This window comes from Quercus robur, chromosome 11 (assembly GCF_932294415.1).
Source record: "Quercus robur chromosome 11, dhQueRobu3.1, whole genome shotgun sequence".
In the NCBI taxonomy this organism is placed as follows: domain Eukaryota; kingdom Viridiplantae; phylum Streptophyta; class Magnoliopsida; order Fagales; family Fagaceae; genus Quercus; species Quercus robur.
The window spans coordinates 11,983,297-12,006,658 of record NC_065544.1 but is presented as its reverse complement, the minus strand read 5'-3'; the positions used below and the strand labels follow the sequence as shown (position 1 = coordinate 12,006,658).

The window sequence follows — 23,362 nt, the reverse complement described above, 5'->3', positions numbered from 1 at the left end:
CTACAAGCATCACCTTCATGCCGTTACTTTTGCCACAACTAATATAATGATGCTATACTGATACTATCACCGAGTTATTGTTACCTTCATTACCGTAAAAATTTTACTTATTATAATATTTTAATTTCTTAATTTTAAGATGTACTCATACAAATTTGATGTTGATTTCTTAACAACCTTATTAATTATGTTAAATAAATAACTAATTTCCGTTGATGATGATTTTTAACCTCAAAAAAAAAAAAAAAAAAAAACCAATGCGCCAAATAGTCACAAACAAGTTCATGTATTCAAACAACCCTAAATATCTTCACCCATCCTCCTCCACCCTCCTAATCCCCACCATACCGCCAACAAGAATGGGTCCCGTTACCACCAATAACATAGATCTGTTTTATGAGAAACATGAATGTTCTTTCTATTTATTTTTAAAATGTTTAAATAAGAAATAAGTAAAGAAATTGTTTTGTTGAGAATATTTTGTTTTTTTTTTTTTTTTTTTTTTTTTTTTTTTTTTTAAAGAGGACGTTTAAGGGAGGCCGAGTGTCAATTATTTTGAGACTTAAAATAATGATGTCATTTATTGAAAATTAAGTGTAACGAATTGAATTTTGCCATATCTCAAGGTGTAGCGTAATTTACCTTAAAAATAATGAAATTCTAAACTGATTAAATTGAAATCTCCGTAAATTTAATCCTTCATCATGAAAATTCTCAAAATTTTCAAAATTCTTCCCCCAATCACAGCATTAAGTTAAAATAAAACGGAAAAAATAAAAATAAAAATACCAAGATTCATCACTAAAAGCAAGAAAGGGCCAAGTTGGTTTTAGTGAACAGCTCGATATGATCGTGATGTTCACTTGCCTTGCTTTTTCACACAGTATATCCCATTATGGTATGGAGTCCCAATCAAAATAAGTTTGGTGATTTCTGATACTCAGCATGCAAGCCATGTGTCTTGAATACCATCTAATTTTGCCCAAACTTGCAGTCTAAATTCACTGTTATCCTCGTTCCTTGCAGAATATGATTGATGGTAATCACAAGTCACAAGTTCACTTTTGGTAAAGCAAAGCCATAAAAAACACTTTAATTACTTTTATCAAGGGAGACAACCAGTTCTTTTGATCTCTTTTCTTGATGACTAGACTGCTGATGTTTTCCAAGAATGGTTTTTTTTTTTTTAATAATAATAATAATAATAATAGTAATAATAAGATACATAAACATAATTAGGTCGACAACATTTTTCATAATTATCAAGCTGACAAAATATTATTAGTTCTAATATAAATTCACTATTAATACTATTTTATTCTCTATCATTAACAAGTATGTGTCAGATAGCATTGAAATTTATTGTAAAAATTCTGTTAATTTAGACATTTTTTTATTTAAATCTTTGAGTTTTGTAAATTGTAAGCTACAGTATTTAATGGGAGGGTCAGGTCAGGTCAGGTCATATTGGTGTCATGCTGTGGGGTTGGTTCGGTTGAGTATTTGTTACAAAAGTTTCTTAAAGTGTTAAACTCACTCAAAATATAAAGTGAAAGACAGAATGATGCTTTGATTGCCAAAAGCAAACCACCATACCTCCTCTTCTAGACATGAAGACCTCTGAGATAGAGGGATGAAAAGGCAAAGAATATTATCAAAATTTAGGTGTCTCTATCTTGACTTAATCATGCTTTCAGAAACTTTTTTAGTATGATGGGAAGTTGGTGGATGGAATATAATCTTTGCTAAAATATTTCCTTCCTTTTAGGCACAGGGGAGCTTGATATTTGAGCATGAAGTTGCATGGCATGTCAATAATCAACTGACCATCTCAATGGTTCATCCTTCATACCCTACAAACTTCAACCATGAAAGATATGAATGATCCTCTCTGTTTGAAAACTAATTTCATAATTCAGATTAAAAATTATAGATTTTTTTTTTTTGATATGATATAATTTTAGCCTATAACGTTCACTCCATGATAATTATTTTTTATCATATTAAGACACCGATTGATTTTAAGTATGATGGAATTTGAATTTCAAATCTTTTATTCGATGATATAAAATTTTAACATTTGAGCTCATAGGAACCCACAATACTGTAGATTTAAAAAAATACAAATTGTTATGTCATTTGAAATTTGATGTCCGTGACAATGTAAGTATTGTTGGATTCATAAAATAAAATCATAATTAACCACAGTCTAGTCACTAATGTCCTGCAAGATGTTGAAGTGTGCCTTCAAACAGACATTACTGTTTGAAAACACTACCAAATGACATTAGAAAAAGATGATTAGTCTTGTACTTTGTCTCATCATATGGCATTGTCATGTGTCTTAGCTTCTTGAAGTCGCTGTGTGCATGCATGCGCTGTATAATATATGTCAGAAAGTAACTATCTACATCATTGTTTTCTCATTGAATTTGGCTTCGTTTCATTGGCAATCTTGTTATTCTGCAGCCTGAGAGAGAGAGAGAGAGAGAGAGAGAGAGAGAGATGCCAATGTCTTACGTACTGTGCATGTCCCTCTGTTCTCTTAAAGGTAGGGCTTCATTTGATCAATGATCATGCCATATGTATCTATGATTTAGATTTATAAATCTTTGTAGCTATGATCAATTTGGAATTTCATTTTTATATATAAAAAAGAGCAAGAAACTTAGCTATAGTGCTCTAAAGTAAAAACTAACATTCTACCAAATAGTGCATTTCTTAAATATTTTCTTTATTTAGCCTTCCACGTCATCTAATCATTGCATTTTATGTTCATTTATTAATTCTTAAATATTTTTTTCATTTAACCTTCCACATCATCCAATCATTGCATTTTATGTCAAATTATTAATTCATTATTGTGTGTTAATCGATAAATGCATTTATTTCAAATTAGTCCTACGTCAAAGGAATGTTTAATCCTCTATAAACATGTTCAAGTACAAGTGAATTGTTTTTTGGGATATTGTTACCTTACTCAATATTTTTTTATTGGTTTAATATATTCAAAATCACATTAATGGATTACTCATTTTCATTGTCCTTAACACACATATATGTTGAATTTTATGTTTATTAAATACTATTACAACTTGATCAAATATATTATAAATAAAATAATTATTAATTTATTATCATCATATTAAAATTATTGGAACAAACTAATAGCATAAACGTACATATCGCATGGGATATCCATTGGTATAATTAATTGACAATCCTCTCATTGGATTGTTACAAATTAACACACATATTAAATTTCATATTAATTGAATAACTTTCATTCTTCAATATTGGATTAATCCACCAACTCTTTTTCTTTTCTTTTCTTTTTCTTGGATGAATAGCGTCATTCTTTAGTTAAGTATTTAATTTTTTTGAACATCCCAAATTCATGGCCTTAATTTCAAGTTTTTATTTTCCTCTCATAATGTAAATCCAAACATGAAGAATTTTGTGCAGTTATTCAATGAATTTGGAAAATCGCATCAAACCAAAAAGGGGTGAATGTCAAAACATTGTTGCAAATGAAATGACTAGTGGCATGCGCATGACGTGTAGACGAAAGGGGCCATGACCCCCAAAACATTTTGAAACTTTTTTATACTCACCTACTTATCCAAACTTTAGTTGGGAAAGTTTGATTCTCCTCAAAAAAAAAAGAAAAAAAAAAAGAAAAAAACGAAAAAAGAAAAAAGAAAAAAGAGAGTGAAGAAGAAGAAAAGAAAGAAGATGGGATGTTTGGCAAAATTTGATTTATCCTTTTTTTAAAAAAAGATATGAAATTTGATTATTGTGGTTGTTATTTATGTCTAACTAAGTTGTACATGAAATCTATATATTCTACTATTAGGCTTTTATTGTGATTGTATCTATCTATTGAATTATACATTCTACTATTTAAGGACATAACAAAATTCTGTTGAAGAGCTTAAATGTAGAATATAATTTGATGGGGGGTGTTTTTGGCACAAACATCAAAGCTCATAAAACGGACGAGACCTGACAGGAAAAGCTGACGGGTCCCATGGAACCGTCAGCCTCACAAGAACCGACGGTTTCCCTAGGAAACCAATGACCTTGAAGACGAACTAACGATGAAGCTGATGGGCACGTCACCCTCACAAACCGACGGAAAACCATTAATTGGCGGAAAGCACACCGACAGACCCTATGTGGCCTTACTTGATCCTCACGCATACTCATATATGGAAACATCTTGCGTATCATGCACAAAAACCCTACTAGGCGCCCATATTTTCCTCGTATGGAAAGACACCCTAAAATCTCAGAAACCCTAATACCAGATCTTCCCTACATGGAAAAATCCCTACTTTCAAGGGATCTTGGTTCACTACTCGCCACTATATAAGCACCAGATCTCCTCTTTTCTCAGGTGCGCAAAAAAAATCCCTAGTTCTCTCACTATAGAATTTTTAGAGATTTCTCATTCACTAACTTGACATTTGGAGGGTTTTTGGCTGGTACCACACCGGTGTCTTCAGTTTGGTCCTTGTGTTCTTGTTCCACAAGTGTCCATTAGCGTGATTTGGAGCCAACAACTCACTGACGATTTTCGTGCATCATCATAATTTAAATTCAATTAAAATATATATGTCTGAATAATGATTTATAAAATTTTGAGATCTCAAAAGTTTATGTAATATAATACCATACCATGAGATCAACCAGAAGTCAAAAAATTTTAATTTTATATAGGTTATAAATTATCGATATTCACAAGTCACTACAAGAGAACTAATACTTGGATATCCTAAAAAAATATAAGTAAATTTATATTGTATCCTTATTAGTATAAGGATATTTAATGAAAATATTAAAACATATTAAGTCATAATCCTCAAAATGTATGACAAGTGATGATATATATAAAGAAGGTAAAAAAATTCATAAATTATATAATAGGTAAAGCTATCTTTTTTTTTTTTTTTTGATTGTTGTAATTATAATATTATAAGAAATACTTTTCTGCACAATGAATAAGAACCTACATAAATATATTTTGTCAAGAGAATCGAACAAACTATGTTAGAATATTTATTACATAATTAAATAATTATACTTTATTATCAATCTAACTTTTAAATAGATTCTAAAAAATAATAATATTAGTGGTAGTAAGTAATATTTTTGTCATGAGAACGTCATCTTAAGTTCAAATCAAACTATGTTTTGACAATTACACCTCCCGAGTAAGTTAAATAATTCATATGTCAATCTCACTTATTGAGAGCCATACTTTGTCTTCCATTTTAGTCAAATGATCCATGTGATGAGTTCCACTCTTTAAGAAGTATTAGGTGATTAAATAATACACTCTTTCTCTCTATTTACGAGTTTGGGATAAATAGACTTGTCAAATGTAAGAGCGGATTGTCAACAAACACATGATTTTTTTGGGATTAGGTTTTGTTGAACTTCTTCCTCTAATAGTGTAAATTCTAACATGATATCAAAGTCTCACATTGGCAGTGTGGAAACTTTGGTATGATTTATGTATACTTTTTTTTTTTTTTTTGTTGGAAAAGAAAAAACTTGTTATGATTTATGTATACTATTACTAATTGAGACTCTTTACCTAATAGCTTAAAAATTTTAGGTTGAATATTCTAAATTAAACTTTACTATGCCATTAGTCCATTTATCTTTTTGGAGTAAAAGTCATCAATTATCTTGTGTCCTTGTGACTTTTTTTTTCTTTCTTTAAATAGAAGAATGAAATTCTTCATAATACAAATATATCTATCCTATTCAGATAAATCATGCCCCAGATAAAAAAAAATCCTGAGTCTGCCACACCAAATACATTGGTCCAAAACTCCAAATATGACTTTTAAAATTATCATAGCTGTCTTGACTTAATCATAACACAGAATCCAAATGTTAACTGCCAAAAGCCCAAAAGTATACATATACTATAAGTTGAAGTGTGTGATCATGGTCTTCTCATTATTAATTCCAGACCCTTATAATTTTGGTGGCAGCTTTATTCATCATAGATAAAGATTCAAGATTCAGCCCCCATTATAAATAAATCATGCAGAAAAAGAAAGAAAGAGAAAAAAAGAAAAAAAAAAAGAATCCCATATCATCATTTGAAAATTAGGTGAAGCTCTAGCTTTTCCAAGAAATTGAAGTTCATTATTATTCATGCTTAAAAGGGTACCCCAAAAACAAGTTTGCTAAAGTGCCAAGCAGTTTGGGACAAGAGGATAAAAACACTGGAGAAGGTAGATGAAGACATAGAGCACCCTTTTATGTATGGTTTTGGTTCAGCTTTTAAAAGAAAAAGACATAGAATGGCATGGATGAGGTTCTCATAAGAGAACGAAGGTTATTGTGGGAAATTGAGAGGAAAGAGACCCTTCACCATTGCTTTGGATGCCAGGTCCGTATGACTTTACACGCAAAACTATGGAGGTTTTGCACCTATCTATCTAACTCTTTCTTTTTTGTGATTTTCACTTTCATAATTGGTATGCACTGCAGTCTCGTCCTAAACAAAAGCTTCAAAGTTCAAACCCACACACATATTTTGGAATCATTATGTCCCTTCCTTTGTTTATCCATACTATTTCACTATTCACCAGTAGGATTAAAAATGGATTCCTATCTTAATAAAATGACAACACTCCCATTCCTTAAGGCTCAACCTTTTTTTTTCTTCTCCAAATTACTCAAAACTTAAGTTTTCTTTCTATAATGTATTTTGACGAGTTTGGATCGTTTTGGGTTCATTGAATGCAATACAAATGCGGAGTGCGAAACGCAAGTCCTAAAAATTTTACATCTTGTACTTATATCCCATTCTGTAAACTCAAATATTGGACAAAAATTTATCCATTTTTTATTAACAATTATTAAAATGATATAATATGAAAATGATAATACTCTAATCATAATTAAGATGTCAACAATTATGAAAAACATTGTGAAAATTATTATTCCTAACATTGTTGTTGCCGTTTTAATGGCACGTGAAAGTTCAGCAACTCTAAGTAACAATTATACACAAGGGCTCTCAAAATACACTTCTTCGGACCCCATTGGTTTTCAATTTGGAATCCACAAAAGCTTCCTTCCTTCTCTTTTCTCTTTTTCTTTTTACGTAGAAAATAAAAAAGTCCGAAAACCCATAGACACAGTAAGGTTTTTTGAGCATCAAGTCCCTTTAGACAAGAGTACTACATTATATACTGTTTCACCAACACATTTTTGGTATCCTACTTTATCTAAGATTTTACTTTCTATATATAAGAGGTCGCCCAAGAATTGCGTACACTTTTATTAATTCAAGGGAAAAAAATAAACACAAAAAATAAACTAATTTCCCTATCAATGGCCCCCTGAAGATTATTATTCTTTACTTTTTATGTATAATTCTTACAACATGTGAGAAAGAGAGATTTAAGCCCCGATTTTCTTTATAAAAGAGCCCATATATAACTATAAAGTCATTGGCTATTGAGTATAAAACCAAAGTACCAAACTAAATAAATATACACTAAAATGTAGAGTTAAATATAAGACCAAAGAACAAAATCAAATCAGATTTACTAATGGAGAATTAGATAAAAGAAAATGTCTTTTGTTTCAATTTAAAGCTAGCTTTTATGGTTAATTGACTTATATCACTTCTAGAGTAGACCTTTTTTTTCCCCCTCGATATAGTTTATTCAAAACTCACTTATTAAAATTAATGAATTGCACTTTTAAAAAATAAGTCAAATAAACCTCAAAATTTAAACCATAAGATTAAATATGGACAATCTGCTAAAAGACTTACAGTTTAGTGATATTATCTGGTTTTCTTTATATGGAGAATTATTGTTCAAATCATCTCTCCCACCTGTTATAACAATTTAATTATAATATATGTATTTTTTTTCTGAATAAATATATGTAACCTTGAGTTGTTTGACTATGCATATTTTACATTGGAATTTGGAAGTGCAAAAGGTATTCTGAAAAAAATACTGCTTACATTAGTAAATCTTTTATTTTCGCTCATTTTGTCAAGATATCACGCTGAGTAGAGTCCTAGCTTGTAGCCTATTAACATAATTGGCGCATCATGGGCCAATATTTTCAAGAACCTTGAGTCAAACTAAAGGGACACTCAGGAAAATTGGGTATCAAAACAACATAAATAATTCAAGCTATGTTCCTGACTTTTTTATTTTTGACGTTTTGTTTGGGCTTTTGCTTGAAAACAACATCCATTTATTTATTTATTTATTTCTTCTTGTCTTTTCCCATTATACATATAATAAAAGATATTTGTCTTTTCTTCTTTCGGTGTTGTAACAAAAATTAATGAGGAATAGCTATGAGAATAGACTCTTGTCTAGTAATTGATACAAGTGCTTCTCCTAATCATAGATGAATATATAATTAAACAGTAGCAAAAAGCAACAACATCGTTTACAAATAATTGCATATAAAATAGAAATTAAACAGTGAGTTCAGCTTCATCCGCAAAGAAAAGTGAAAGGAAACACAGTAGTAACTAGAAGAGAAGGGAAGCATAATGATGACACTCCACAAAAAAAAGAAACCAAAGATCAATACTAGAATCTCATATACATATCCTCATAGTTAAATGATTGGTTGGTAGGTTCTATTTGGAAAACAATAATAAGAATAAACTGTAGAGATATCTCACTATTGTAGTAGCCCTAATTAATTGTATATAAAATGAAAAAGGAAAAATTACAAACCACAAAGATGGATGAAACTTCTTTTTTTTTTTACCTCTTCTTCTTTTTCTTTGTTTTGCTTAATTACTTACCTATTGGAAATGGGATTTGGACCACTTGGAACTTCATGTTCACTTGCATTGAAGATCTTGTCTTGCCATGGCAATGGTGATTTACTAGCTTGGTACCTTCCTTTCCTTCTCTCTGGTGAAGGAACATGGATAGCATTGGCTGTAGTTGATTCACTTTTGCATGTTGAATTGGTCTTGGACTTGCCAACCCCAAGTTTTCTTGAAGTGAACTCCATGTTGCTTCTCTTCATGGATCCATCTCTAGAGGCAACAAGTGGTGAAAACCTAAGGTTTTTGTCCGCCATGGTGGTATTAGAGACAAGTAACAGTAGAAAGAAGAAGAGGGTCATAGAAGTAAGATAGGGAGAGACTGCATCACTAGCCATGCAAAATGAAAGAAATATATAAAATCATTCAAGTCTGGGTCTTAAGGGATAAGCATCTAGATGGGAATCACTTGGTACTTTGTCAAGGGTTGGCCTATGTGAAAGCTTAGAGCTCAAGATGGTAAAGAGAGATGATATTATCTTGGGAGTGATACCTTGTAGGTTTTATTATAAGAATTCAAATGAGAGAGAGAGAGAGAGAGAGAGAGAGAGAGTCTTCAAAAAATAAAAAGAGGAAAGCAAGGGGGGGTGGTGAAGTGCTTTAACAAATTGGATTGCTTTATCAATGTCCTGTGGTGGTGAAAGTGAGAAATAAATGAGAGTGAATGTGTTTGTGTTTGTGTTTGTGTGAGAGAAAGAAAGAGAGAGAGGGCTTTGGTTGGTCTTATTCGGCCTTTATGACAGTGAGAGCGCCCTTGGAAGTAGCCTGTAGTCCCCTAAGAGGAGGACCAAGTAGAGCCCACAATACAAAATGGGTGAATGCAACAGACAAATATAAGGAGTCAAAATAAAATCTTGGACCCCAATCAAAAAAGAACAACAATCCAATACATTAACCAATATTGTAGGTCAATCTTGAAGATGTGAACACCATGTATCATGCATTTAAAAAAAAGAATATCAAAAGAAAGAAACTAGTGCAAGCTTCTTGCTCAAGGTTTACATGGTATATGAATCACTTTTATTCATAATCTTTTCAATAACAAGGTTTACATGGTAAACATTAATACATTAAATAAAAAATCTGTTCCACTCATTGCTGATTTGTAGATTGGACGGTATTATATAAACGTTATCTCTAGGATTGTTGTTAGAATAATAATTATGGGACATATCATCATCATCAAAAGCTGACTCACTCTTAGGCCCAATATTGAGCTCCTCTGTAACATTTTGTTTTTAAAGCAATCAAGCTGTAAAGTCAGGCTGAAATGAAAAAAAAGTAAAGAAGAAAAAGAATCAATGGTCAAGGGCCTTAGCTTAATTTCTTTCTTTTAAAGCCCAAAGGAGAATACTGACTTCTTCAAGCCCAAAATGAAAAGGCCCAATGGGGATTATATTCTTCAATGTATTGTGAAATTAATCGTGCTTCCAAAATGCATATAAAGGTTCACAAATGCAGCTACTAATTGCTCTTCTGAGTCCAAAATAAAAACGGGAAAAATTTTTCCTTTTTTTTTTTTTTTTTTTTTTTTTTGTTTGGAGTTGGGAAAAGAATGGATTTTTAGGAGATATTCTCTTTGTAATTGAGAATTTAATGAGTATTACTTCTAAAGTAATAACGAGAGAAGATCTTCATTTTATTTCATTCCTTTTCTAAGAATCAGAGAGCCTTATTTGGTTTAGGCCCAATAATCTAAAACTAGTTGAAATTTATGGACCGTTACACAAGACCAAAATTTGTTGGATTTTTTCTAAAGTAACTAAAAAAAACACACAACACAAGGGACTGAGAGATAAGAGTTTGACCGTGAGTTTTCGTCCTCCTACAATACCCATTAAAACTCCTTCAAGGAAGTGTCTCAAAAGCAAGGGAGACCGTACCAGCCGGCACAAATTGAAATGGGTTTCTAGAAATTTTTTGCTACTTACAGCACCTCTTCGCCACTGTTAAACCTTCATTCACCGGTGAGATATTGAGGCTTGAGCTCGTCGTCATTGCGTCGTAGCTTCTTCATTTTTCTTCTCACCCCCTCACTGTCTCTCTTTTTCTTTCAGCATTTCTTCTAGTCTGGGTTTCTAAAAGAGAATGTTAACATAGAAACTCAAAATGACTTCTTCACTATTCCACTCCTACCTACTTTTGATTTAACCAAAGTTAGTAATGGGTGGAGACACCGAAGTTGTTTGTCTGCCACTTCTTTACTTTTTATTTTTTAATTTCATAGAAAACTGTCTAGAGTAATTTTCATTTAGATTTTTAATTTTTTTTACCACTCCTATTTAGTTTTAATTTTTTATTGGATAGTAAAATGGGCTAGACGTTAGCTTAAAATAATTTGAACATGCATAAAAAAGAGTAAAAATTTTAAGTATAATTAAATATATTAATTTATACAATATAAGTTTTTTTGAGTAAAAAAAAAGAATATATATATAATTGTGAAATTGCGATAATTTTGAAACGGTACACCGGTATTAACTGATATCGAAATATTTCATTCTTTTAAACAAACCGAAACAGCTTTTAGTACGGTATTAACTCTTTTGTTCAAAAGTGTTTGGAAGAATTCATTATGGTGAGTTTGAGTTTTGTAAAGCTCCCTAAGGTAACTTGTATTTCTCCAAGTTTGATGTGTAACTTCAAATTGTGTGATAAAACTTAAGTAGAAAATCGTTGTAACTTGTTGTTTATAATGGAGTGTCAGATCTTGACATGGATAAGCTTTAAACCATATAAATTGTGTGCATCATGCATGTTTTTTTTTTCTTTTTTGCTGAATTTGATAATTGACAATTTTTTTCTTAGATTCCATATTACATACCTTGTTATTATTTTTATTTTTTTGGCTAATATATTACATATCTTGTTAGTTTAGCATCATTATTTATTCTCTCTACACACACCCAAAAAAAAAAAAAAAGCATCGTTATTTGTTATGGCTAACTTCCATTACTTTGATGTTTGTAAATCCACACTTGTTGACAATATTGATTAAGACTATGCACTTACAAGAAGTTGGTAGTTTTTCCCAACAAGCATTCCTCCCAAAAATTGGAGGAACAATCAATCATTTTATAAACAGAGGTGAAATATTGATGTTATTCATATACAAATATGAGCTTAAAGGTATTAATAATTGTAGAGGTCCACTCAAAAACATATTCAACCACATATTCTCTTGAGCACTTACCACCACATACCGCTATATAAAAGGGAGAAAAACCATTTGGTAAATGGGTTGGCTCTTTCGCGCTCTCCCATTTCCCACTCTTTGACTCTCCCAATGACTCTCTTTCTTTGTGCTCGTCTAACCCTCACTCTCTGAGCCTATCTTTGTTCTTCATTGAAGCCTTCATGGCCAAGTGGCCAACCCCAAGGTTGGTCGTGGGTGCTAATCTTTAATTTTCTCAAGTCTGTCTTTGGACTTGTCTCAACCGAACTAGGAGCTCAACACTGTCAAGCATGGAATGTCTCTTCAAGTGGGCTGAAACTCGGAATGCACCAAGCACTAGCCGAGCTTTTCTTCATCAATAAATTCATTGTAGAAAGAGTCAAATGAACCAGAATCCTACCACCTACAATGGTAAATTTATATATTTCTTTTATTTTTCATTCATTATTTCATAGGCTTCCCAACATGATATAAAAAAATAATTAAAAAAAAATTATCATATTACCTTTCATTTTTTTTTCTTTAATAATTTATTTCATTCCATTCAATTTATAAAATCTTAAATACATAGTGATGAACTTTAAACCCGCAAGGGGTTTTAGTATATGAGACAATTTTCAATTATCAGTTCTACCAGTCTCAAGCTAAGCTACATGTATCACGGACTATATATAATTACGATTAGCAGCAAAAACAAAGTGATCAAGAAATAATAACATTTCTCAACTTTTAAATTAGAATTGAAAGCTTGTTGCTCAAGCTTTAGATACTTAGAAGAAACAAATAATCACATTTCTCAAATTTAGATTACAACAAAAAGGATGGTATTTAGAACACAGACAAGCGTATACTTATTCTACTAATTGTAAATGATAACTTTGAAGTTATATATCTTTAAATGACAATATCTCATATAGCATCAGCAGCAATACAATGTAAAAGGATTTAAGTCATTAAACACAAGAAAATCATCATATATAGTAGAAACACATTAGTATTTGGAGTTGACAAAATTGCAATTGGTTCGGATTTCACCTTCATGACCAAGGAGGCATTGCACATTCCCAAGCTTTGCCATGGACACCCCAAACTGGTAGAAAAAGAGAGATGGTTGGTTAGCCAATGCATTAACAAGAGGTGCAGTCCTTGGATCAGTGTACAACTTTTCATCTGTGGATAAGAGTCCCATCTTCTTTGGAAGATTAGAATAATATTCAACATCAAAAGTCCTTGGGGTTGTAGCGTCAAGGTCAACATAGTCCGAGGACCATCTGCATTTTCTCTTCAAGTAGTTCAAATATTGTGCATTTAGGGATGGATCAGGTTTGCCATGAGTGCCACCGTAGTTAAAGAGCCTGTCTTGTATGGAACCACATGAAGCCCTTCCAATGGTGTGTGCCCCTGAAGAACATTGCATAAGTGTTACAAATTAAAGGCCATCACAGACTTCACAATGATATTTTAAGTATTTTAAGGTGTAGTACGTTCCCTAATTAAATTCAATCATGTGGTTGCATTGATCAATAGAGAATAAATTGTGTTATTTTCTTAAAGATAATTAAATTCAACTATGTGGTTCATTTATTGATGCCACTATGGACAAAATTTAATTGAGAAATTTAAGATATAATATTTAAAAAATTGAAAATTTGTGTATAAAATAAAATGCGATTTTTCTTTGAATAAAAAATAAAAAAATAAATAAAAGAGATGTGGGGGTGTTGGGAAGATAACTTGACATATGCAATAAAATCAACTCCTAAAGGGCTTAGTTAGACCAAATCTAACAAGAAATGATAGATATGAGTCCAATCTACTTATGCATACAATCATTCTCACACTCAATTTCACAACTTGTTGACTTGTGTGATTGTGAGTGGTCAACGCAAAGTGATAGGTTACACAATACAAAAAATGTCTACCACTCAAAACTGCACGGATCAACAAATTATAAAATTGTGTGTATGATTGGTTGTGTCTATAGAATAATTCTTTGGGCAAGTTGGTTCACCTGAAAGAATGGCCTAATCCAGCAAACTCAACTAGAGAAGTAATGTCTTCATGACCCATTGGCACCAATTGGGCTTCTTTGGCAAGAGAAACTAGCCCATCTTTCCTTCCATATGGGACCATCCAATAGGGACCTCCAGCCAAAACAGTGGCATCTCTAGCAGCTGCTGTTAGAATATCTGCACAAGAGACTGTTTTAGGGCACTTCTTCTCAATCTCTGCTTTGATATCATCAATCACTTTGAACCCTCTCAATGTCTTGCTGACATCAAACTTCCTTTCACTTCCCTCATGGTTCAAAAGAATGGAACCATCACATCCTATATGTTACATAATAAGAAAATAAGTCACAAATATAAAAGACTATCCTAATCATATTTCAACATGACCTTACTTATTAAGGTAGAAAAATGGATTAAAATTTTAAATGACGTAACACTTTGTTTATGATCTGATTCGAGTGAATTTATTTTAGTTTTGAAAAATATGTTTTTTAATAGGCCAAAAGCATGATTTGGAATTGCTGCTCAGAGGATCCATTGCACAAATGCAAAAAAATCACTTTTATTGAACCAAAAGTCACAATTTGAAAATTTTACTAACACAAAAAATTATGTTTTGAAATTGCAATTGTGATTTTTGACCCAAGTGAAATTGAGATGATCTTGTTCTAAAAAATAACGTGTAAATGAAATAAAAGTGCACAATTGTATGTATAGTTGTATACTCACCCTATTTTGATGTTAGTAAATCCACACTTGGTTGACAATATTGATTGAGACTAAGCTCTCACAAGAAGTTGGTAGGTTTTCCCAACAATCATTCCTCCCAAAATTTGGAGGAACAATCAATCATTATATAAATAGAAGTGAAATATTGATCTTATCCATATTATAAATGACAAATATGAGGTTAAAGGTATTAATAATTGTGGGGGTTTCACTAAAAAAACACCTATAAACACATATTATTCTCTTGAGCACTTACAACCACACATTGCTCTATAAAAGGGAGAAAGACCATTTGGTAAATGAGTTGGTTCTCTCGCTCTCTCTCATTTCACTCTCTTTGACTCTCCCAATAACTCCCTTTCTTTTTCCTCGCCTAACCCTCACCCTCTAAGCTTATCTATGTGCATCATTGAAGCCTTCACAGCCAGCTCTCTCTCATTTCACTCTCTCTGACTCTCCCGGTGACTCTCTTTCTTTTTGCTTGTCTAACCCTCACCCTATAAGCTTATCTATGTGCATCATCGAAGCCTTCACAACCAACCCCAAGGCTAGTAGCAGGGCCAGCCCTTCCACTAGGCCATTGCCTAAGACCCCCATGTGGAAGGAGGCCTCAAAATTTGAAAAAGAAAGGGTAGTAGAAAAATAAAATTAGTTTGAGATGAAATTCCAAAAAATCGAATACATTTGTGACCAAAGAGTAGAAAATCTGGAACATCCTTGTAAATATTGGTACCCCATAAAATTCTTTGATCTAAACAAAATCTATTATCCTAAAAATATCATCCTTAACCTCTAAAGAAAGAAGAATTGAGAAGAAGACAAAGACAAAGTTGAAAGTATGAAGAACTAAGAAGAAATAAGCATTGTAAAGTTACTAAACTGTAAAGAAGTAATAAATAAATATATGAGAGAATAAATGCAATGGGAAAGTTGAGGAGTAGGTGGCCACGTGGGTGGGAACTTGGGAATGGGAAAAATGATTTGAATCGAACGCTTTAGGAAGGTAGTTTTATTTACCAAATTTGTTCTTTTTTTAAAAAAGAAAAAATCTTACCACTTATTTTGAATATTTTAAAATGCTATTTTTTTATATATAATTAAAACATTATATTCATTAATCTATATAATTTATGTATTATATTAAAAAGCAATATTAATTACTCTAATATATATAAACTAGCATTTTCACACGCACTTTGCACGTGCGATGAGACTTTTTATTATTATTTTATTTTAGTGTAGTGTCATAATTTTCCTTTTTTAAAAAAAAAATTGAATAAGTTTGTTTTGAAGACATGGATTAGTAGGAGAATATCTTATTTTGTAGATATTTTAAGTAGAGTTGAAGAAGTTCCCATTTTAATTCTCGCCTAAAGCCCCAAAATGTCTAGGACCAGCTTAATTGGTCGTGGATGCCGATCTTTATTTTTTTCTCAAGCCTGTCTTCGAACCTATCTCATCCAAACGAGGAGCTCAATAGTGTCTAGCATGGAATGTCCCTTCAAGTGGCCGAAACTCAGAATGCGCAGCTTTTCTTCATCAATAAAATCGTTGTAGAAGAGTCAAATGAACCTGAATCCTACCACCTACAATGGTATATTTATATATTTCTTTTATTTTTCATTCATTATTTCATAGACTTCCCAACATGATATAAAAAAATAATTAAAAAAAAATTATCATATTACCTTTCATTTTTTTTTCTTTAATAATTTATTTCATTCCATTCAATTTATAAACTCTCAAATACATAGTGATGAACTTTAAACCCGCAAGGGATTAGTATCTAAGACAATTTTCAATTATCAGTTCTACTTGTCTCAAGCTAAGCTACTTGTATGATGGACTATATATAATTACGATTTGCAGCAAAAACAGAGTGACCAAGAAATAATAACATTTCTCAACTTTTAAATTAAAATTGAAAGCTTGTTACTCAAGTTTTAGATACTTAAAGCACATTTAGTACACTATAATAGGCCCAAGAATGTAATAACTATTACATAGGAATAACTATTCAATTGTTTGGGTGTGTTTCTATTACAATGAATAATTATTCCTCATGAATAGCTTGTTACTCAAGCTTTAGATAGCAAAAACAAATAATCACATTTGTCAACTTTTAGATTACAACAAAAAGGATGGTATTTAGAACACAGACAAGCGTATACTTATTCTACTAATTGTAAATGAGAACTTTGAAGTTATATATATATCTTTAAATGACAATATCTCATATAGCATCAGCAGCAATACAATGTAAAAGGATTAAGTCATGAAACACAAGAAAATCATCATATATAGTAGAAACACATTAGTATTTGGAGTTGACAAAATTGCAATTGGTTCGGATTTCGCCTTCATTCCCAAGGAGGCATTGCACATTCCCAAGCTTTGCCATGGACACCCCAAACTGGTAGAAAAAGAGAGATGGTTGGTAAGCCAATGCATTAACAAGAGGTGCAGTCCTTGGATCAGTGTACAACTTTTCATCTGTGGATAAGAGTCCCATCTTCTTTGGAAGATTAGAATAATATTCAGAATCAAAAGTCTTTGGGGTTGTAGCATCAAGGTCAACATAGTCCGAGGACCATCTGCATTTTCTCTTCAAGTAGTTCAAATATTGTGCATCGAGGGATGGATCTGGTTTGCCAGTGCCACTGTAGTTAAAGAGCCTGTCTTGTATGGAACCACATGTGGCCCTTCCAATGGTGTGTGCCCCTGAAGAACATTGCATAAGTGTTAAAAATTAAAGGCCATCACAGTGATATTTTAAGTATTTACAATTGGCCAAAGAGAACACTTAACTGTTTTTTTTTTTTTTTTTTTTGGTATTGCAAATGAAAAAGTTTTAAAGAATATTACTTTACTAATAAATTAGTGAGTATAACAGTAAAGGGATATAGAACCACAGTAAATTTGATGGGAGTGGATGATTGAAGGATTAACTTGATATAGTTGTTTAAGGTGTACGTTCTTTGATTAAATTCAATCATGTGGTTGCATTGATCAATAAAGAATAAATTGTGTTATTTTTCCTAAAGATAATTAAATTCAACTGTGTGGTTCATTTGTTGATGCCACCATGTTGTTAAATTTAATTGGAAAATCTAAGATATAATATTTATAGAATTGATAATTTTTGTATAAAAAAGTGATTTTTCTTTAAATAAAAATAATAAAACAAAATAAAAGAGATGTGGGGGTGTTGGGAAGATAGCTTGACATATGCAATAAAATTAACTCTTAGAGGGCTTAGTTGGACCAAATCTAATGTATTCCTGCTATATGTAATCTCAATTTCACAATTTGTTGACTTGTGTGGTTGCGAGTGATCAACATAAAGTGGTAGGTCAAACTAAGCAGAAAATGTCTACCACTCAACACAAGTTAACAAATTATAAAATTGGATATGTGATTGGTTGTGTCTTCTCTAGAATGATTCCATGTGCTAGTTGGTTCACCTGAAAGAATGGCCAAATCCAGCACACTCAAACCCTTGGATTGGTAAAACTCAACCAGAGAAGTAATGTCTTCGTGACCCATTGGCACCAATTGGGCTTCTTTGGCAAGAGAAACTAGCCCATCTTTCCTTCCATATGGGACCATCCAATAGGGACCTCCAGCCGAAACAGTGGCATCCCTAGCAGCTGCTGCTAGAATATCTGCACAAGAGACTGTTTTAGGGCACTTCTTCTCAATCTCTGCTTTGATATCATCAATCACTTCGAACCCTCTCAATGTCTTGCTGACACCAGCCTTCCTTTCACTCCCCTCATGGTTCAAAAGAATGGAACCATCACATCCCTATATGTTACATAACAAGAAAATAAGTCACAAATATAAATGACATCTTAATTATAATTCAACATGAACTTACTTATTAAGGTAGACAAATAGACTAAAATTTTAAATGACGTAACACTTTGTATATGATTTGATTACAGTGAATTTAGTTCAGTTTTTGAAAACTATGCTTTTTTAGAAAAGAAATAGGCCAAAAGCGTGATTTGGAATTGCTGCCCAAAGGATTCATTATGCAAATCCAAAAAATTAACTTTTATTGAGCCAAAAGTTACTATTTGAAAATTTTATTAAACACAAAAAAATTTTGTTTTGAAATTGCAATCGTGATTTTTGACCCAAGTGAAATTGAGATGATCTTGTTCTTAAAAATAACGTGTAAATGAAATAAAAGTGCGCAATTGTGTAGTATTCTCACCCTAACAGAGCAGTCATGAAAGTGCAACCTAATAAGACTGGCAGCAAGGGTGTAATCTTTGTTAATCCATTCTTTTACTTTCTGGTTAATAATGGCTTCAGCTTCTGGACATTTCTGATAATAATAAGCAAAGGAAAGGACATCTTCATAAGGCAAGGTTGCCGGCAACTTGTGAACCTTCAAGTAATCTTCACCTTCTCCAGGGTGGGCAAATGCCGATAACAGGTAAAGAACAAGGAAGACAAACAGAAATGAAGTTGAGGACTGCATGATGATTTTGTTCAATTCACTAATTAAGGCTCCAAGGAAGAAGAAGAAGAAGAAGAAGACTAGGCTAACCCTTTGTTTACAATGATGGGCTTATAGTAATACTAATATGTAATGCAAAGATTTTGGGAATATATATTGATCATTTTGTACAACTACGTGAGAAGCACCCCTCTCAAACAAAGATGACATGCCAGCATGTTGTGTTGACAATAATTTCAGTCATTGTTTGTGAATGTATGAATTCATTGTTATGAAATTGACTTTCATTATATTTTATTGTCTTTCATAATACCAAACAAGGGAGCAACGTACATCATACAATGAATATGGTATAATGAAAACACGTCTAATGTATCTTGTGCACCAACATTGTTTAATGATGATGCTAATAATAATTTTGGTCAAATTGCATACTATTTATAACTATTATTAAGTTCAATATAACTTAATGGATATCGATTGCTAATAAATATCTTTTAATGCTTACAAAATCAGAGAATCTAAGGCTCTTCGTATTCTTTGAGAAAAGAAAGTAATTAAAAAAAAAGATTGAACAAATAAAATATGACATGGTGCCAAGTTAACAACAGACATTGATGGAATTTGCTTTAACAGATGAAATGTTAGCTGCACCTTAGTTTGCAAGAAGAGCCCTTTTTTTAATATGTGGACAAGAAACTTCTCCTTCACTTAAATAAATGTCATTGAAGAAGAGAGGAATGTGGAGAAAAAACATTTTTTTTGGGGGGGGGGGGGGGATTTTTATGATTAATTGGGAAATTAATCGTAAAAGACAGCGGATTGAGCAAGATAGACAATAAATCAATTTCTTTGTTATGATATACTTGTACTTGAAAAAATTGGGGTTATTTGGCATCAGTTTATTTAGTTTTTTTTGTTTTAAAGTATATTAAAGTGCACTTATATTTGAAAAAAAAAAGATTTTAAATAATAAAAAAATGCACATAAACAAAATAAGTAAAATCTGAACATATCATGGCGAATTGACAGTAAAAATGACTACTATTAAAATAAAAATGATAATGTGTTTTTGCATCTGCAAACATGTGTCCAATTTTCTTTTCCTTAATATATCAGATCAGATATAAACATTGATCAGATTTATGGTTATGTAAGCACAGTGAAATTGTCCCAAAAGATTCAAGATGGGCCTGTTAATGTCCATCATTGGTTGAAATTTAGGTAGGCCTTTAAACATGAATTAAGCCCAATGTAATCCTTCATGTTTATAAGCTGGGCCAGCCTAATTTGAAGTGATCCAACCTCTGAGTCGGAATTGCTAATAAATGGGCCATCCCATTACTTTCCTTATAAGAAAAGCCAGTAGGGTAACACAACCGGTCCTCTCATATTGAACCTTTCCAAGGGCCCAAAAAGTCTTTGATATTTTGTTACCATTGCAATTTTGGGATAATCCCTGTTTCTCTCACATGCTTATGATTTTTTTTTTAAATATTTTATAAAATTTTGCATAGTTATTTTTTGTGTACTTGGATGATTTTTTATTTATTTAATTTAGTTACACATAGACAGTATTTTAACTCAACAAGATATTGTCAAAACTTCCACTGACACATGAATAGAAGCATTCCTTATGCATCTATTCAGTGATAACATGTGAATATAACTATTAATTTGTAATTCACAATTTGGTTTAGCATGATTCATACAACTGAGTTATATTCCAATCAAATTTTCTAGAATACCCTTAAATAATTATAATTATACTCATTGTAGTTTTCACTTATTATCTATAAATTAAATAATTTACAATTAATATGTATCATTGTCCTTTGTTTAAAATTACTATTTCATAATTGTTTAAAACAAACAAACAAACCTGACTAGATCCTCTGTAATATATGATACATTTACTTTCTTGAAAAAAATATGATATATATATATATATATATATAAAAGTTTGATTAGGAATAGCTATTCCAAACGTGTTCTTAGGTTTAATTTATCAATCGACCTTAAGTAACCTGTTCAAGTTACAACAACCCTACTGAATTGTCAAACCAGTCAGGATGCAACATTTGCAAACAAAAACAGTGGTTGGTGTGGCTATTCATCATCTAGCCTTGAACTAATTTGCACAAATACGTATACATCTACCAACTCTGGCCCCCATTACTGATCTTGGAAAAAAAATTTGTGTTTAATTTTCTACAAGAACAAAAGTGTAATTTGAACTAGTCCAATATCTGAACCCTCTCAAGTCATATGTGTGAATAACAGAAACTGGACTCGAGGCTGCTAGCCACATATTGCTTCTGCTTGGACCTTGTAAACAACTGATGAGGTAAACAACTTTCTATATATGCCCATTATATAAATCTGGTACTAGTTGTTTCTAACTAGTTGATCAGACTTGAGAACACGGTTTTAAATTTTATAAGGCAATGAGCAAAGTACACGTGAGATGTACATCAACATTAGATATTGTTTTGGTTGTGCAATCACACGAAATAAACTACTAGCCTAAAATAAAACTGTAACGATCTAAGGAAAAACACTAACCACATCTGTGCTATACTTCAAAAGGACTAGTCACAATTGAGGTTTTTTGTAGTTGTTAATAAAGCCCAGTTCAACTCAGTAAATACCTGATGTGGGACTCATCATACACCCACACACATCACACAATCAATTAAATTGGGGCATCACAATCTCCCTCACTTAAATCCCTAACGGGGCCCACTTTGTGGGGTAATGTCTCCGAATCCACATAGGATTACCGAGTCGGCTCTGATACTATATGTAACGATCCAAGAAAAAGTACTAGCCACATCTGTGCTATATCTCAAAAGGATTAGTCACAATTGAGGCTCTTTGTAGTTATTAATAAAATCCAGTTCAACCCAGTAAATATCCGATGTAGGACTCATCACACACCCCCACACATCATACAATTAATCAAATTGGGGCATCACAAAAACCATTCTAAAAGTTTGATATTGCAATGCTCCCAACTATTGACATTTTGATATGTTCTACCCCTGCTTTCAAACAAAGTTGACAATAACCCATACTATCATCCAGAAGGCTACAGCTATGAATATGGACACAAATTTGTTTACAATTATTGATGTGACCTATCACGATCGGTAAAAGTAAAAGAACTAGTAATAGTGATCCATTTAAAAGTAACGGTGCTCTAATCAATCTATCGCTTTAACACAACTTTAACATGTTTTGAAACAAGTGATAAAAATAATCGTGTCCTTATTATAGTGTTGGGATTTATGTTGTATGATTGTATCATAGGAACAAACTATATGGCTATAGTACTCACCCTAACGAAAGAGGAAAAGAACAAATTGTACTAGCTATAGCAGAGTTTTCTAAGATAAGCTCGATGGTTAATACAAGAATATGATGCTTTTTTTTTTCCGGTGGTTGTTGCTAAAGTGGGTGCTCTGAACGTTTTGAACATCTGGCTATTCTTTTAGTCGTCTAACATTGAATATAATACTTTCTTATTATCTTAACTGGGCCTCTCTTTTTTATGTGCATAGACATTAATACTTGGAATCAAATCTGATTGAAATAATTTCATTATGAACCCAATGAGCTAGTTGTTTTACATGAAACCTCTAATTGGTCACAAGGCTTGTTGTAAAAGATCATTGTATATCGAAGTATCTTAATATTAGATAGAAATGATAACTCTGACAATTTCTTGTCCCTAACGCCTACAGAATTTTTTTATACTTTAAAAGTTTTGTTTGCATGCAATCATATCCTATTGAAGTTGAAATGTGGTGTACCTTAGTTAAATTTCCTTCTACTATAAAAATATATACATTATTCGACAATTTGGTTTGACTAATGTCCTGAAAATTTGTCAACTAGCAACCTTAGGTTTCTGGACCATGACAAGACCAGATCAGCTGATGGAGACCGTACATAAGTTGAAAATAGTAAACCTCCTATATAATAATGTCTTTACAAGCGAGCTTTATTTCATACACACCCAAACTTATTTCTAATTTTACAACATTATTAAATGTCAATTTGTGATTGAATTTAAACACCTATACGTGTATTTGCTATAAAAATAAAATAAAATAAAATAAATAAATACA

The 23,362-nt window shown here is 31.8% G+C and overlaps 2 protein-coding genes across 2 annotated transcripts; both read right to left on the bottom strand.

The window, feature by feature from the left end:
• Window positions 1-12,796: 12,796 nt before the first annotated feature.
• Window positions 12,797-14,567, bottom strand: LOC126704707 (peroxidase 7-like). Its single transcript, XM_050403732.1, has 4 exons — window positions 14,552-14,567; window positions 14,029-14,347; window positions 13,502-13,506; window positions 12,797-13,418 (listed from the first exon to the last, which is right to left on the bottom strand). The coding sequence occupies exons 1-4, from the start codon at window positions 14,565-14,567 to the stop codon at window positions 13,009-13,011; spliced, it is 750 nt and encodes a 249-aa protein (XP_050259689.1). The 3' UTR covers window positions 12,797-13,008.
• Window positions 14,568-16,734: 2,167 nt separating this feature from the next.
• On the bottom strand, window positions 16,735-19,345 carry LOC126706915 (peroxidase 7-like). The gene is made up of 3 exons (XM_050406497.1): window positions 18,981-19,345; window positions 18,223-18,565; window positions 16,735-17,479 (listed from the first exon to the last, which is right to left on the bottom strand). The coding sequence occupies exons 1-3, from the start codon at window positions 19,248-19,250 to the stop codon at window positions 17,073-17,075; spliced, it is 1,020 nt and encodes a 339-aa protein (XP_050262454.1). The 5' UTR covers window positions 19,251-19,345; the 3' UTR covers window positions 16,735-17,072.
• Between the last annotated feature and the right edge of the window lie 4,017 nt (window positions 19,346-23,362).

Excerpts from the sequence above, each read along its gene's own strand:
- LOC126706915 (XM_050406497.1), bottom strand. The coding sequence starts at position 19,250 with ATGCAGTCCTCAACTTCATTTCTGTTTGTCTTCCTTGTTCTTTACCTG. Across the intron at positions 18,566-18,980 it reads TTCATGACTGCTCTGTTAGG|GGATGTGATGGTTCCATTCT; the intron begins GTGAGAATACTA and ends TGTAACATATAG. Across the intron at positions 17,480-18,222 it reads GGATTTGGCCATTCTTTCAG|GGGCACACACCATTGGAAGG; the intron begins GTGAACCAACTA and ends AATGTTCTTCAG.